Genomic DNA, 15,436 nt, shown 5'->3' with positions numbered 1-15,436 from the left:
AAAAAAATGTTGGCTTGTTAAAATACTTTTTTTGGAGCTCCAGTTCTGCCTGAGAAACAAAAACAGGCCTGGGAAAAAACCTAAAGTTAACTCTTATTGTGTCCTTGGGATACGCAGCCCACTATCTGGGACTCCAGCCATGAACAAATCGGTAGAACTCAAACCAAGAAGAAAAAGAAGGGGCAAAGAGACATTTTAAATATTAAGCAGAAAACTATGAGATCTCTGCCTATATGTCTGTCTAAATTTATGAGTGCGCCTTCATCCTTGAACAGAATTGCTTAAGGCTGATTGGACAATGAGCTCTATTTAATTGGCCTAAAGAGAAGTAAGTGCTTACGAATCAAACAATTATAAATTCAAAAAATTAAAAATGAATTCCAGGCTTGTGTGAACTGGGAAATATTCACTATTAAATTGATACCTGGTATTAATGTTTATTTATTGACTTTGTGAAGATACTTTTGCAGATGACATAGCTTTGGGTGAATTATACTTACCAATCTACAGAATGATGATATAAAGTACAGTTCGTGGTTACTAAAGGAAAGTAAGATGTGTTTTTAATAGAAAGGTATAAGGAATGGCATTACTTTCTATTAAGGAAAAGGAAGTACATTTGAACTTACAGGTGCTATTCTCTGAATGGGCAAATAGAGTGATAAATAAAGAAGTATAAAAAAGGTTTGTGACAAGTGGAAGGGAGTTTTGTACATGATACAAGTTTCTTAAAGACATTAAACTGCCTTTGAAATCTTGTATTGTTACTTTGACTAAGTGAATAACCATTGTTTCACAATGAATATAATCTGGTACCAATCTGAAATTTGATTTTCTCTTCCGGTTAAAAAAAAAAAGTCATCTTGGAATATGGCTTTTGATAACAGACTATGTAAATTTCTTTGTCTTTAAGTGATTCATACTTGCTTTTAAAACCTTTTGTTATTTTGATAAAATAAATGAATGTTATATCACAATGATCTATGGAAACTATGGCACACATAGACAAAGCTCATTCTGCTTCTACAAAATTAACCCCTCAACAGAAAATTTAAAATGGATAAAAAATGGCTATAAACCAGACAGTCGGGGCTATGGGAAATCCAAGGCGGTCTCTTGGCTTTTCCTGGCTCCCTAACAAACCTCACTTTTATTTGATAGGATAAAACCTTTCCTGGCTACAGGGTTAATATCTCACAATTAAAAAAAAAGATTAAAATACATTTTCTGCAATCTCCAGTGATCAGGGCACCCACTTTGCTGGACAGGTTGTACAGACACTGGCAAAAATTTCATGAGCTTCTTAGAGACTATCACGTTCACTGACGTCCTTTGTCGTCAGGCAGGGACCACAAAACAGAAGGATTGGTTACATGAGATTGAACAGGCTGCGAAATATGACTGCAATTTTCATGACTTTTTGTCTGACATATTACTGGCTTCTAATCTTTGTTTTTAGGTATAAAAAACTTCTTCTCCTCAAGTCACTGATGGTTTAAACAATTTAGTGATTTACACCTGTGGGTAAAATTAAAACATTTTTCTTTTCTCTCTGTCTCGCCAGAAATGGGAGACATTTGGGTTCTAAACAGCCTCATCAAGGTACAAAAAAGACTGTCTCCAGACATACACAAAAATCTCAGCGTATACTGGGGAGCCCAAACTCATATAGATAAGGATTTTAACAGTTTGGTGGATTTAGAAAATTCAGTGCTACTCTTAGGAAAAGAAGCACAAAATCTTAAATTACAAGTACATTTAATGTGTGACTGGAACATTACTACTTTGTGTGACACGTGCCCCCTCCCCCCTGCCCCCCCCCCCCAGGAATATAACCAATCTAAATAGTCCTGGGAAAAGGTTAGATGGCACTTGAAGGGCCATGTGCTGACAACCTTACACTAGATATTAAAAAGCTACAAGCAAAAATCATTGGCATGCAACATGCTTCTTTCAGACTATTACCAGATACAGATACACTTCACGGACTAAACAGAGGGCCTTAACTCATTGAGTCCTCAAAGGCATCGGAGGTGGTCTCATTGAAACACCAGCTATGTTTTGCTGTTTCATTATATAATCATCTGTTTAGTCCTCAGATGAGTGCGAAAAACCCTCCGAGAACTAATGAAGAAAGAAGTTGCGAGATCAACATATCTTCTGCTACAAAAACAAAAGGGGATATGCAGGGGTGAATAGTCAGCTGCCTGTTGCTGTGGCTAAGCCATGAGAAAATCACCATGGGAAAAGAATAAAAGCAAAATACAGCAATACAGCATAACCCAAATCAAAGTACATTGGGTTGATCAGTTGGGGTTGTCATACGCTGCTAAGCTAAGGAAAAACAGTGTGGACCTTGGAACGCTGGGTCAGGGCAAGTTCAGAACACTGCTTGTGCACACACTGAGATGTTTTCCCAAGGCATATGCGGGTCTATGACCTCCAGCTAGGTGATAGCCCTCGTACAAGAAAATAACAGTTTAAAGTAATCAATAAAATGGGAGATGTGACCAGGGACACAGGAGGCTGACTTCATCGTAGCACAACAGATACTGATGTGGCTCCGAGGAACAGGGCTCTTGACCCAAGAGGTCTTGACTCCCTGGTCCCATCTTTAAAACTTTAATTCTGTCTCTAGTTTCTTTTTCCCAAACTGTACGTTGACCACTTTCCATCCCTACCTGATGTGCCTGCTGCAGCAGTAATGCATATTGTATTTTACATCAGTGTAAAGTGTCAAACATAAAACTAAACAACCAACATAAATATAGTTAGACTAGAAGGAACACTAATTATAAAGTTCAGAAATAATAAGAGGCTTCAGTGGTCTTGATAATGTTGTATTTTTAAAACTATATGGAAGGTATGTGGGTATTTAGTACTCTTTAGCTGTGTGTATACATTGTATAAAATAAATATGTATTTCATGATTAAATAATTAAATCATTATGGGACAACACTAACTTTAAAATGAGATCAATTTTAAGCTTTAAAACAAATTACTAATTTGTAAAAGAATACGATCCTGGTTACAGCCAGTGAGTGTGGCGGTGACCAAAGCTCAGTCGAGTAGTTAATAGTTTACTGAACTTTGAGTCTTGAGTAAGTGACTTTGAGAAAGGAAGGTAGAAATCACCGCAGCCCCAGGCAAGGCTGTAATTTTCAAAGTGTTTGGCTGCCCAGCCTTAGGGGCTCCTTTGTTTCCTGATGGTTTTCCAAACTGTCCTTCCAGTCTCCCTTTAATTTTTAGAGTTTACTATAGTTTCTGTTAAATACCCCTCCTCCCTTTTCTCCTTTCTTTATTCCTAAATTAAAAACAAATTTGATGATAGAAACTTTAAAACTTATTTTTAAAACTCTTCTAAATGAGGAGTTCTGGTGACTTTTGAGCCCATTTGTTGAAATTTGAAACAGCAGCACCTTAATTTGAAGAACATCAAGATAATGGAAATGACAAATAAGTTCTTTTTTTGTAATTGGTAGTTGGGACTGAAGAGTGGGTGATAAATACAGTTATCAATTCAGTTTCACTTGCATTTAGCTATCTTTATAAGGTGGTGATGTTTTCTCAGGTGAAATAGGCATTAAAAACCATCTAAAATATACTTAGAACTAGGCTTTCAAATCATTGTATCAAAATATTAAACCAGTGTGTTAAAAAATAAGCATATTCTGTTATATTGTTCTCAATACTTGTGTATTATACTTGAATGAAAGTTATTTTTAGGTAAGAGTAAAACTTTGCCTTTTGAAAATGCATTTAAATAAACATTTGTATTTAAATTAATAATTAGTACAGTATTATATATAATGAAAAGTTACAAGATTGCTACAATTTACAAATATTATATATGGTGGTTCATTGGGTTTTTAGGAATATATAGTTTTATTATAGTTAGGTAACAGTTACAGCTGAAAAAGAGCTCTCTCAAAGATACCTAGAGCCAAATGAAAGTAAGTTGATCTAGGCTAGTATGTCTCAAAATGTAATTCTTAAGTCACCAGCATGCTTTTTAGAAGGCCCCATATAAAGTCTGCTGGGGGGCAGGGAAATGGGGGTGTGGAAGTCTGCATTTTGAGCCAATACTAACAGCAAACATTTTGTGGTGTTTACTATGTCTCGGGAACTGTTCTAAGCACTGCATATTAATGTTTTCTTCCCTGTCAGGTGTAGTGAGTGAGTGTCGCTTAGTTGTGTCCGACTCTTTGTGACCCCATGGACTGTAGCCTACCAGGCTCCTCCATCCATGGGATTTTCCAGGCAATAGTACTGGAGTGGGTTGCCATTTTCTTCTCCAGGGTATCTTCCCAACCCAGGGATCGAACCCGGGTCTCCCACATTGTAGGCAGATGCTTTACCGTCTGAGTCACCACGGAAGTCAGGTGTAGATAATATTGTTATTATTCCCATTGACAGAGGAGGAATTTAAGGTATAACAGACTAAAAACCTTACTAAGGTCACACAACTCAGGAGTCTTAGGGCCAGGCTTGTATATGGAAAACATATCAAGGCATTCGCATTCCCACTGCTCTAGTCCAGGCCATTTAAAATTGAAAAGATTTTATCCTAAAAGTGAAGTTGGGAGGATGGTGATGTGTAGTGGATTTCACAGTTCTCTCATGGGTAAAAGTAAAAGCACGTTTACTTTTTCACTCAGTAAAAGCACTGAGTAAAAGCTGTCCTAATGCCACTTCATGGATTGTAAACTCGGCAATATTAAGTAGTGTGCTCTTCAGCACATCATTAAAGTTATATTTGTTTTTATGGGTTAATGGATTTCCGTCAGTCCAAGTAAAGTTCTTTATTTGATGTGCAGTACAACCTAGATGGAATCACATATTTGTAAAACTGAGATTTTGTTTTAATTAATTTTGGGGATTGTCTTCAACATCTCTGGTGGGGGAATATACTTGATTATAACACTTACTTTTGGAAATCTTTCTAAAATGCATTGGCATACTTTTCTACATTAATGAGCAAGATGTTGCCAAGTTTTGAATATTCTCATTGTTCCATCTTACATATTTAACTCTCAAATTATAAACTGAATTAAAAAAAAAAACAGGTTTGTTTCTTGGTTTTCCTTTCTCCAACAACAGTGAGTGGTTTTCAGCTTGCTGCACATGCAGATCACTAGAAAGGCATTTTTAAAAAGATAATGATATCTGGGTCCCACCCCTGGAGACTCAAGTGTGTAAGGATTGAGAAACCACTGTTCTAGAAGAAGTATGTGTGGGGCAGTTTTCTTGGTTTCTTTTTGTTGTGGTTCCTGTAAGTTTTGATAATAATGAAAAATACACTTAAGATTAGGAGTAAACTAGAAAATAGATGAACTATTGTTGATAAATGCTCTTAATTTAAATATGTAACATCTACATTTTTTCCCCCTTTCAGATTTATTACTAAACATGGGTGCATTTTTGGACAAACCCAAAACTGAGAAACATAATGCTCATGGTGCTGGGAATGGTTTACGTTACGGCCTGAGCAGCATGCAAGGATGGAGAGTGGAAATGGAAGATGCGCACACAGCTGTTGTAGGTATTCCGCACGGCTTGGAAGACTGGTCGTTTTTTGCAGTTTATGATGGTCACGCCGGATCCCGAGTAGCAAATTACTGCTCAACACACTTATTAGAACACATCACGAACAACGAAGACTTCAGGGCAGCTGGAAAGTCAGGATCTGCTCTTGAGCCTTCAGTGGAAAATGTCAAGAATGGTATCAGAACTGGCTTTTTGAAGATTGATGAATACATGCGTAACTTTTCAGACCTCAGAAATGGCATGGACAGGAGCGGTTCAACTGCAGTGGGAGTTATGATTTCACCTAAGCACATCTACTTCATCAACTGTGGCGATTCACGGGCTGTTCTGTATAGGAGTGGACAAGTCTGCTTTTCTACCCAAGATCACAAACCTTGCAACCCAAGGGAGAAAGAGCGAATCCAAAATGCAGGAGGCAGCGTAATGATACAGCGTGTTAATGGTTCATTAGCAGTGTCTCGTGCTCTGGGGGACTATGATTACAAGTGTGTTGATGGCAAGGGCCCAACAGAACAACTTGTTTCTCCAGAGCCTGAGGTTTATGAAATTTTAAGAGCAGAAGAGGATGAATTTATCATCTTGGCTTGTGATGGGATCTGGGATGTTATGAGTAATGAGGAGCTCTGTGAATTTGTTAAATCTAGGCTTGAGGTATCTGATGACCTGGAAAATGTGTGCAATTGGGTAGTGGACACTTGTTTACATAAGGTATGTAAGTCTTTTTTTGTTACAATTAAAATGCCCTATTAATTTTTAAAAGGCATGGTAAGTAAGATTAAGCAAACTTTTAAGTTTTAAAGCTTTTAATATTTTCATTAGGAAAATCCTAACTAAGTCCTATGTATTTTAAAGTTACTCTCTTCCCCAGAAATGAAATTTTTTTTTTTTGCCATCTTCACTTGTCTAAACCTTCTAATTTGAAAATTAAGTTTAATAAATTTATGGCATTTATTGTCATTTAAGTGCTTTATGACTTGTTGTGGCAGAGACATCTATACACAATTGTGACTTGATTAAAATTCTCAACATTGGCAGTACCTGTCTTTTTTGGTTTGTTTTGGCCACTCGGCTTGTGGGATCTGTTTCCTGAGCAGGTATTGAACCCTGAGCCCAGGCATTGAAAGCTTGGAATCCTGATACTCTGCCATCAGGGAACTCCCGGCAATAGCTGTCTTATGCCTGATTATGTAGCAGTTTCATTAAAAAAAAAAAAAGAGCAAGATTGTATATTAGATACACAAAAGATCAAGAGCCACATAAAATATTGGAAGATATAACAGAAGCCTTAAACTAAGTAAAGTTTTGTAATTTAGCTATGAGCCTACTAGCCTTACTAGCAGCTAAGACAGAAACTGAAGTAAGAGTTGTATATTTCTTATTCTATAGTAGTAAAAGAAGCTTTTTCTAGCCATAAAACCTAAAAGGAATTTACATGTGACTCTGTGTAAATATGACATGGTGGATAATATCTTACTTTTATAGGAGATAATCAAAATTGTTTCCATAGAGATGCCTTTATCATTCCCAATTAGAGAACCAAAGACTAGTATAAAATGCAATCTTGTTAAGAATTCCTATGGAACACTAAAGTTTAATTTACATTTGCAATATTATATGAATCTTATTTCGATAGAGTAATAGACAGGAGCATCCAAACTAACAGGTAATTAGCAATTTCCTTTAATGTCTTTAAAATATTCAGTAATTTCAAGTGGGCTTTTGACAGCATCTATATAGCAGTCAATTAAAATTTGAGTTATCTGACCAGAACCTAAAATATGTAAGTATTCTGTGACTCTGATTGAAGAAGGTATCAGGACAAAACTAACCTTTGGTTATGTGATGTAAAGATTTTGACTGACTGACTCTGTCTAGATTAGAACCACTCTATTTCCTCACCATGTAAGTTGCTGTGAAAGATACAAGCATAGCCAGGAAGCTTCTCTAAAGGTCTCTGGGTCTATGGAAATACTCAGGTTTTGTTGAAGTGTCTATTACTTTTCCATAGGATGGGAAGAGACACCTTCAAAAAGAGAAAATAAAAGGGCTGGTGTTTCCAGCTTTTTTCTTGATGGTATCTCTAGTACTCTACTGTTCGTGTGTTTGTTTGGTTTTAAAGCATGTTGTATCTTTTTTGCTTCTCTGGATGAATTAAGTACAGAAATATTGATGGTTGTCAGTGATCAAATAGTAAGTTGTTCTAAAATTGTCTCTCTCCTTGGACTCTGTATGGAGAAATTCTGACGTGCGGCCTTTTGAGACGAAAGCAGGCTTTTTTTTTTTTTTTTGGCCTAACTGGGAACTGAAAACTGTTTTCCCCAATTATTTAAAACAAAAAGTTTGTTTATTGAAAAAAAGGCCAGATAATATAGGGTGTATATGTATATTTTAAGGTGATACAGAATATGTAAAGGAACGCTTGAAAATTTTGCCACCGACCTAAGTGGGCTATTGTCTTAATTGTGGTACTTATTTTTTCATCTTCTTTGCCTGCCTTGAATGTGTATATTTTTATAAAAAGGAATTCATTATACTTGTTATTCTGCAGTCTGCTTTTTAATTCAACAGTATATTGTAGAGAGATCTCCATGTCTGTATCTGTTGATCAAAATCATTTTTCATAGTTGTGTAGCAGAATGACACGTAGTTTTGAGGGGATAGCCAGAAATCTATTATGTCTGTAATTTAGAGTAAGGAGAGAAGTTTGTATTCTGGATAAACTGCACAGTCTCTTTCCTATAAAGGATATTAGTTTTCAGGAATTTTGACCTAGCCATTTTGAATGGGGTTTAAATGATTCTGGTGGTGTATCTTCCTTTGATGGTTTTTATTGGTTTAAAGTGATTAAATATTTTTGTTGATGGTGTTAAACGATTCTAGGCAGAATTGCAGAATCTTAGAAATGATAAATGATAGTAAAGAGGGAGAAGGGGTTGGAATGCCAGATCTCTGTATTGAATTTAGTTGAATGAAGTTGACTATCTAGTGCCTTTGAATGAAGTTATATTTATATTGAAATCAGTTTTGAGATGCCTAGCTAGCTCTTTTGTGTTAAAACGGAATAGAGGTGAATTTTTTGAATCACCACATGCGACTTATGGAATTAAACAAAGCTCTTATCCATTCCTGTTTTTCTGACTCCGTAATACTGTCCTTCCACTAATTTATATTGTAAAGCCACCAGTTAGCAGTATTTAAAACACTAGGATTAAAATAGAGCATATGATTGCTTTTAATTTAGTCTGAAAGATTGAATCTAAATTTTAAAATCCATGGAAAGTGTGTTGGCCAGTGCTTGCCCTGAGCAATTGCTCAGTAGGTATTAGCTGATTTTTTGTGTGTGTGTGGTAGAATAAATTTTAAAACAGTTTTTTAAATTAATTTTTTATTGGAGTATAGTTGATTTACAGTGTTGTGTTAGTTTCTGCTATATAACAAAGTGAATCTAGTTGCTGCTAAGTTGCTTCAGTCGTGTCCGACTCTGTGCGACCCCATGGACTGCAGCCTACCAGGCTCCTCCGTCCATGGCATTTTCCAGGCAAGAGTACTGGAGTGGGGTGCCATCGCCTTCTCCTTGTTTTATATATAGTAGTGTGTATATGGAGAAAGCGATGGCACCCCACTCCAGTACTCTTGCCTGGAAAATTGCATGGACGGAGGAGCCTGATGCGCTGCAGTCCATGGGGTCGCGAAGAGTTAGACACGACTGAGCGACTTCACTTTCACTTTTCACTTTCATGCATTGGAGAAGGCAGTGGCAACCCACTCCAGTGTTCTTGCCTGGAGAATTCCAGGGACGGGGGAGCCTGGTGGGCTGACATCTATGGGGTCGCACAGAGTCGGACATGACTGAAGCGACTTAGCAGCAGCAGCAGTGTGTATATGTCAATCCTAGTCTCCTAGTTTATCCCTCCCCCCTTCCCTTAACAAGCTCTAAGTTTGTTTTCTGTGGCTCAATTTCTGTTTTGTGAATAGATTCATTTGTACTTTTTTTTTTTTTTTTAGATTCCACGTATAAGCAATCGTTGATATGTCTTTCTGTCTGACTTATTTCACTTAGTATGAAATAAGTATACTCTAGGTCCAGGTGTTAGCTGCTTTAGGAGAAAGTGTGAATGGAGTAGATTGAATTTTTAACTAGATGCTTTTAAGATTTTTTCTGATAATAGATTTAAGTTAAGTGTTGGAAATTTCTTGATGATCCACTGTTTATAACTTGGCATTTTCATTGCCAGGGCCTGGGTTTGATTCCTGGTCAGGGAACTTAAGATCCTGCAAGCCTTGGGGCTCAGCTATATATAAATAAATAAATAAGTGTTAAATTTTCTAACGCTTTTAACATTTATCATTCCCTAATAGTTTACAGGGATTTTTATATGTTAACTCACGAAATGTTGGGGTATTATGATAACCATTGTAATCACAGTAGTATCAATAAATTGCTTTTTGTGAGCCATATGCTATTTTAAGCACTTTTTACACATTTTAATTTATTTAATTTTCACAACAACCGTAACAGGTAGCTAGCATTATTGTTTATGATGGTCATTTTTCAGAATTGCTATTCAGCAATATGAAGCTATAAGAGTTGGATGATTCTGGTCAGGTATTACCCTATTTAGATAATTAACTCTAGGGGAAAATGGTCCCTAAGGAAGCAGCTTTTCCATTTTATTGCCAGTGCTAGTAGCATTTCTGGTGTTTATGCTAACTAATTTCCGGTTGCATAGAATGAAAGTGAAAGTGTCAGTCGCTCAGTTGTGTCTGACTCTTTGTGACACATGGACTGTAGTCCACTAGGCTCCTCTGTGTATGGGATTCTCCAGGTAAAGAATACTGGAGTGGGTTGCCATTCTCTTCTCCAGGGGATCTTCCCAACCCAGGGATCAAACCCAGGTCTCCTACATTGCAGGCAGATTCTTTACTGTCTGAGCCACCAGGGAAGCCCGTGGAATAGAATATGTAATAGCCATTTGCATGGCCTTTAATAACTTTATAGATCACATTCATCCTCATAGTAACCTTCTGAGGGGAACAAAGTAAAAATTTTTATTTCCAATTTGTAAGTAAGGAAATGGAAGTTTGTCATAAAAGACTTTTTTAATAAAGAGAAGCTGTAAGTCAGATATTTGATGAATTTTGAAGCAGAGTCTAGAATTGAAGCTTTCTGAGTTAAGCTTTGCATGTATGTTACCAAAGTTTCCCATTAGATTTGATGAAAAAAATTTTTCCCAAGGGAAACTTTTAAGACCTTCCTTTTCTTTTTTCAGTAATTACAAAATAAAAAAAAATTTAAACAAGATGATATTTGAAGTGAAGTTATTAATCTTTACGTCTCTCCTTGTCAGTCTCATCCCCTTTAGTTAGCCACTGTTTACAGTTATATATCCTTCCAAATAATTCTCTGTGTTTATTCATAAAAATAGAAGTATAAAAGGTAGGGTCATGTATGCATGTTACTTTGCTAGCCCTTTGTTTTTCTTAATCATAAAAGTCAATATTTGTTCAAGTTTTTTAAAAATATAATTTGATTTCCTTTAATCAATCTATGTACCACCTATTAGAAGCTTATTTATTTTAAAGAATGAGATATAATACCTGATAATTGGATTATGTTGAGGGGAAATTAATAACATTTTCAAAAGGCAATATCAATCTAAGTCACTGATAAAACGTGGAAAAATGTACTTCTGTACCCCTTAAAATAGTTGTTTAACCCTAAACTCGGAAGCTTTTTGATTATAGTTTTCAGAAAATGTAATCATAAATAATGCAAAAGTAGACATAGTATTAGAGTGGAGTGTGGCTGGGTTTTTTGAAGTATGGAAGATAAGGATGTAAAAATACAGTATATGTAATGTAGAAATTCCGAAACCTTCTTTGTTGATGGTGTCTGAATATCTCAGTAAGTTTTTTTGTAGTGCTACTTAACCATATTAATATCTAACAGTTATAAGTATTAAGTAGTTAGATCCAAACTTAATGAGTGTACAAATAATATTTAACAAAATAATACATATACATGGGAAAACATTTATTCCATTCTTTTAAAAACAATAATTGCATAATAGGACATGCTTGCACCTGTTGGATATGGCACAACTTCTCAAGCCTTGGAATCACTGGATAGTGCCACCCTTGGAGGACTTGACTTTAATCTCAGTAACTCCTAGAACCTCCGCTTTGGGAAAAGAGAATGTCATTGAGAGGACTATAGCGCTATCTAATGTTAAAAGTGTGAACTACCTCAAACTAGTTTAGAGTGTTCACAGATACTGAATATTGCTATGTCCTTCCCTCCCTCATTTAGAATATCTCTGAGGACATTTGGCTTCCTGGGGCTTTTTGGTACCGTGTTTAGAACCACAGTTTCAGTATTAGAACATAGGCTCTTTGGAACCAGACAGCTTGGTTTTGAGTTGTGCTCTGCCATTTGGTGCAAAGCATGGGTTTCTTCATTTTATAAAATAGAGATAATAATAATCTTCTTCATGGAGTTGCTAAGAATATAGCTTTTGGCAAGTGCATGAACAGTATCTGGTTTACAGTCCTCAATAAATTTTAGTTCTGACAATTATGAAATGAAGAGGTAAATTTGTGCAAAGGGAAATATAGATTCAAGAGAAGGGAATGGTGGGAGAATTGAGTGTTTTAGAAAGGAAGTAATGATAGCCTTCATCTTTCTTGGGTAGGTGGAAATTTGGGCTATTCCTTAAAATTGGCTGTTTTGAACACTGTAAATGTAATAACTACAGTGAGTGGCAGATTTTAAAAAAGTGATTTAAAGAATTACAACTTTGTAGTATAAGATTCTGTTCACAGACCATTTCATATGCTGTGCTCAGGACTTGATCCAGAATGCTTCAGAAGCATGCAACATTCAACTTTAAAACTAACAGCATCAAATTATTTTCTGATTAATTTTAGATACCCTTACTTATGGCAGGGGCACTGGTTATTTTGATCTGTTGTTCAGTCGCTTAGTCATGTCTGTTGTTTGCAATTCCATGAACTACAGCACGCCAAGCTTTTGACCCATAACTATCTATTAAAATAGTTCTGATTCCTTTAAGCACTGCTGCTGTGCTGTTGTCATAAAAAATGAAAAGGTGCTGAAGTCATCAGTTTTTAAACATCTGGCTGATTGCTGTAATTGTTCAAGTTGATTTTTGCATATTTCATTTGTGGACTTTACAAAAAAATGTATACTGAATATGCAAGGATGATTTATCTCTAGAAAACTAAAGAGTCATAAAGGAAAGGCTCTTTTTAAATTGCTATATAAATTGCTATATAAAAATTAATGAAGTACACCCATACTTTGTATTTAGGGGAAGATCATCTTTATGTACGGAGAAGGCAATGGCACCCCACTCCAGTACTCTTGCCTGAAAAATCCCAGGGACAGGGGAGCCTGGCGGGCTGCCGTCTGTGGGGTCGCACAGAGTCGGACATGACTGAAGCAACTTAGCAGCAGTAGTAGCGTCTTTATGTAGAAATAGAAATACCATCGTTGAAATGACACATGCTGAGATGTTTATGTAAATTATTTTCTTTAAATATCTCCAGGTACTTAAACTTCTTGAAATTATCTTTTAGTTAATTTTCCAAATAATAGGATGTACGTTTTATAACTTATAAAAATCTAATGGAAATTATATATATATGATAGATTAAGAATGGGTAAACAATGCTCACACTGTTGTTAACAAAATAGAGAGTAGAAGAAACTGGATTTCTAAAAATGTAAGGTGGTAATTCTGTTTATTCATAAAATTGCTTTAAAAAGTCATTGGTATTCATGTGATGCTTGATTCTTGAATATCTATGGTATAAAGAGTTTTCCTGACCTGAATTTACATGGTAAATCCCGATTCCTATGGGATGTATTGCTGTTTGGAATCATAGAGTGTATATGTGGGATATGTGTGTGTATATCTTCATATATATGTGTGTGTGTGTGTGTGTGTGCGATGATATATATATTCATATAGCCAGTGTAGTTTTTTTTTTTTTGCCACACCACATGGCGTGTGGATCTTAGTTCCCCAACCAGGGATTGAATCCATACCCCCTGCATTGGAAGCACAGAATCTTAACCACTGGACCATCAGGAAGTGCCCGCCAGTGTATACTAGGTCATTATGAAAGTTTTGGTGGGTTTCATTAAGTGATAAAATTCATTTGGGCCAGTTTGGAAATCCTGATTTTTTTCCCCCCAGATATTAAGAATTTATATATTCATGATGATTCTATTAAAGCATAAGAATTTGTACAGAGAATTACTATTTTCGAAGTCTTCTTAAGACTCAACCTATACTGCCTTCAAACTTTGCTCCGTTAAGGTTTAGCAGAAGTTTTTCAAGGCCTGCCTGTGTTTGACTGTGTCATGTGGGTCCCCAAAAGGTGGCAAGTCTTAACCAAAGAGTGCTCACCTAGATTCTGGCCATGATGACTGAAAAGAGTAGCATGGGTATGTTGTTGGCTCTCTTCACTTGGGTTGGCAAATCCCACCTCCATTGACTTAATTTTTGAGAGTGGTAAATAGGAAAAAAAAAAAGAAGAAGTTAAAAAAAGATCACTATTCTAAGAACAGTTTCATTTGGTTTTAAGAAATTCAGTAAAAGTAATATGCCTTTAAGAAACTGTTTTAACTTTATTGCTTATAGTCTTGTGGTAATAGAGTAGTATATATCCCGTGTTTCCTTTTTGATATAGATCTTTTGTGATGGTGTGATTAAAAAGGCAGCGGTAAAATTTGTCCTTCAATTAGTAGTTTTAGCTGCTCTCTCCAAATTCTGACACTAACTGTCTGATGTCATTTCTTCAAAAGTTATTTCATCTGACTGCAGTGTATCTATTTGATCATTTGATACTATGCCCTTAGAACAGTTTCCAGTTTAACTTTTTTCTCTGCTTGTTTAGTTTAGTGTCTTGGGTATCCTAATAATGCACAGTTTTCATCCATGTCAATTTAGTGAGTTTCAGTAGCATTGCTCCAATGCAGGTTAATTAGCTAGGGGGGAAAAATGCATATTTTCTTTGGAAGGATGCATTTTGGGCTTAAGTCACTTCGGGAATATGCAGTCTTGAGTGGGAAACAGAGTTTTTAGAAGATTTAATATGTATGAAGATACCTTCATTTCTCAAGTAGTGGAATGGACGTAGATAAGAAGAGGTGCATAGATTCAGAAATCATAAAATAATTACCATCTACCCATACCTAAGAGTCCTTGTTTCTTCAGGAAGTGCTTCAAATAGTTCTTTGAAAATGAATGTGTTGAAGGTGTACATTCTGGATGATTAAATAATTGCTTAAAGTAAATAATAGTTGATAGACTGTAGAAGTATAATTTTTATTTTCTTTTTTTTAATATACAGGGAAGTCGAGATAACATGAGTATTGTACTAGTTTGCTTTTCAAATGCTCCCAAGGTCTCAGATGAAGCAATGAGAAAAGACTCAGAGTTGGATAAGTACTTGGAATCACGGGTGGAAGGTAAGAAAGATGCTTTTTTTTTTTTTTTTTTTTTAAGAAGAAGCAAAAGTATTATTCCTTGTTTGTCAAATCTTTTAAAACTTCCTATAGATTTTGGACTAAAAATCCATTATTCAGGAATGAGAAAGGGGAAAACTAGTCTCCTTAACGTCAACATAATTTGCTAATTGTTTGGGTTTATATCTGTTGTTTACATATGTTCCACCTATTCTTTTCCCTTTTTTCTTCCCTTTTGGGTTAATCAGTATTTTCTATTTGAGTTAATCCCTGCATTTGCTCATTAGTTATACATTCTTTGAAATATTCATTTAGTGGTTACCTTGATAGAGAATACATTTTAGAGTCTATGGCAGGATCTCTGGTTTAATACTTTAGTTTTATATGTGCTA

General features: G+C 35.7%; 1 protein-coding gene across 5 annotated transcripts in view; it reads left to right on the top strand.

The window, feature by feature from the left end:
• The window catches only part of PPM1B (protein phosphatase, Mg2+/Mn2+ dependent 1B), a 94,445-nt gene that overhangs the window by 55,777 nt on the left and 23,232 nt on the right, over positions 1-15,436 (top strand). For 4 of the 5 annotated variants that reach the window (XR_015137030.1, XM_086327175.1, XM_086327176.1 and 1 more), the window contains exons 2-3: positions 5,397-6,256; positions 14,930-15,047. Coding sequence is in view for 4 of the 5 variants with exons in the window: in XM_086327175.1 (XP_086183301.1) it covers positions 5,411-6,256; positions 14,930-15,047 (964 nt within the window). In the remaining variant the exon portion in view is untranslated. The remainder of the gene's footprint in view (positions 1-5,396; positions 6,257-14,929; positions 15,048-15,436) is intronic. The other variant, XM_086327178.1, reaches the window with a different exon arrangement.

Source organism: Bos grunniens, chromosome 11, assembly GCF_055505025.1.
Source record: "Bos grunniens cultivar Pamir isolate PY7600 chromosome 11, Bosgru_T2T1.0, whole genome shotgun sequence".
Taxonomy (NCBI): domain Eukaryota; kingdom Metazoa; phylum Chordata; class Mammalia; order Artiodactyla; family Bovidae; genus Bos; species Bos grunniens.
This window is presented reverse-complemented; position numbering and strand designations above follow the sequence as displayed.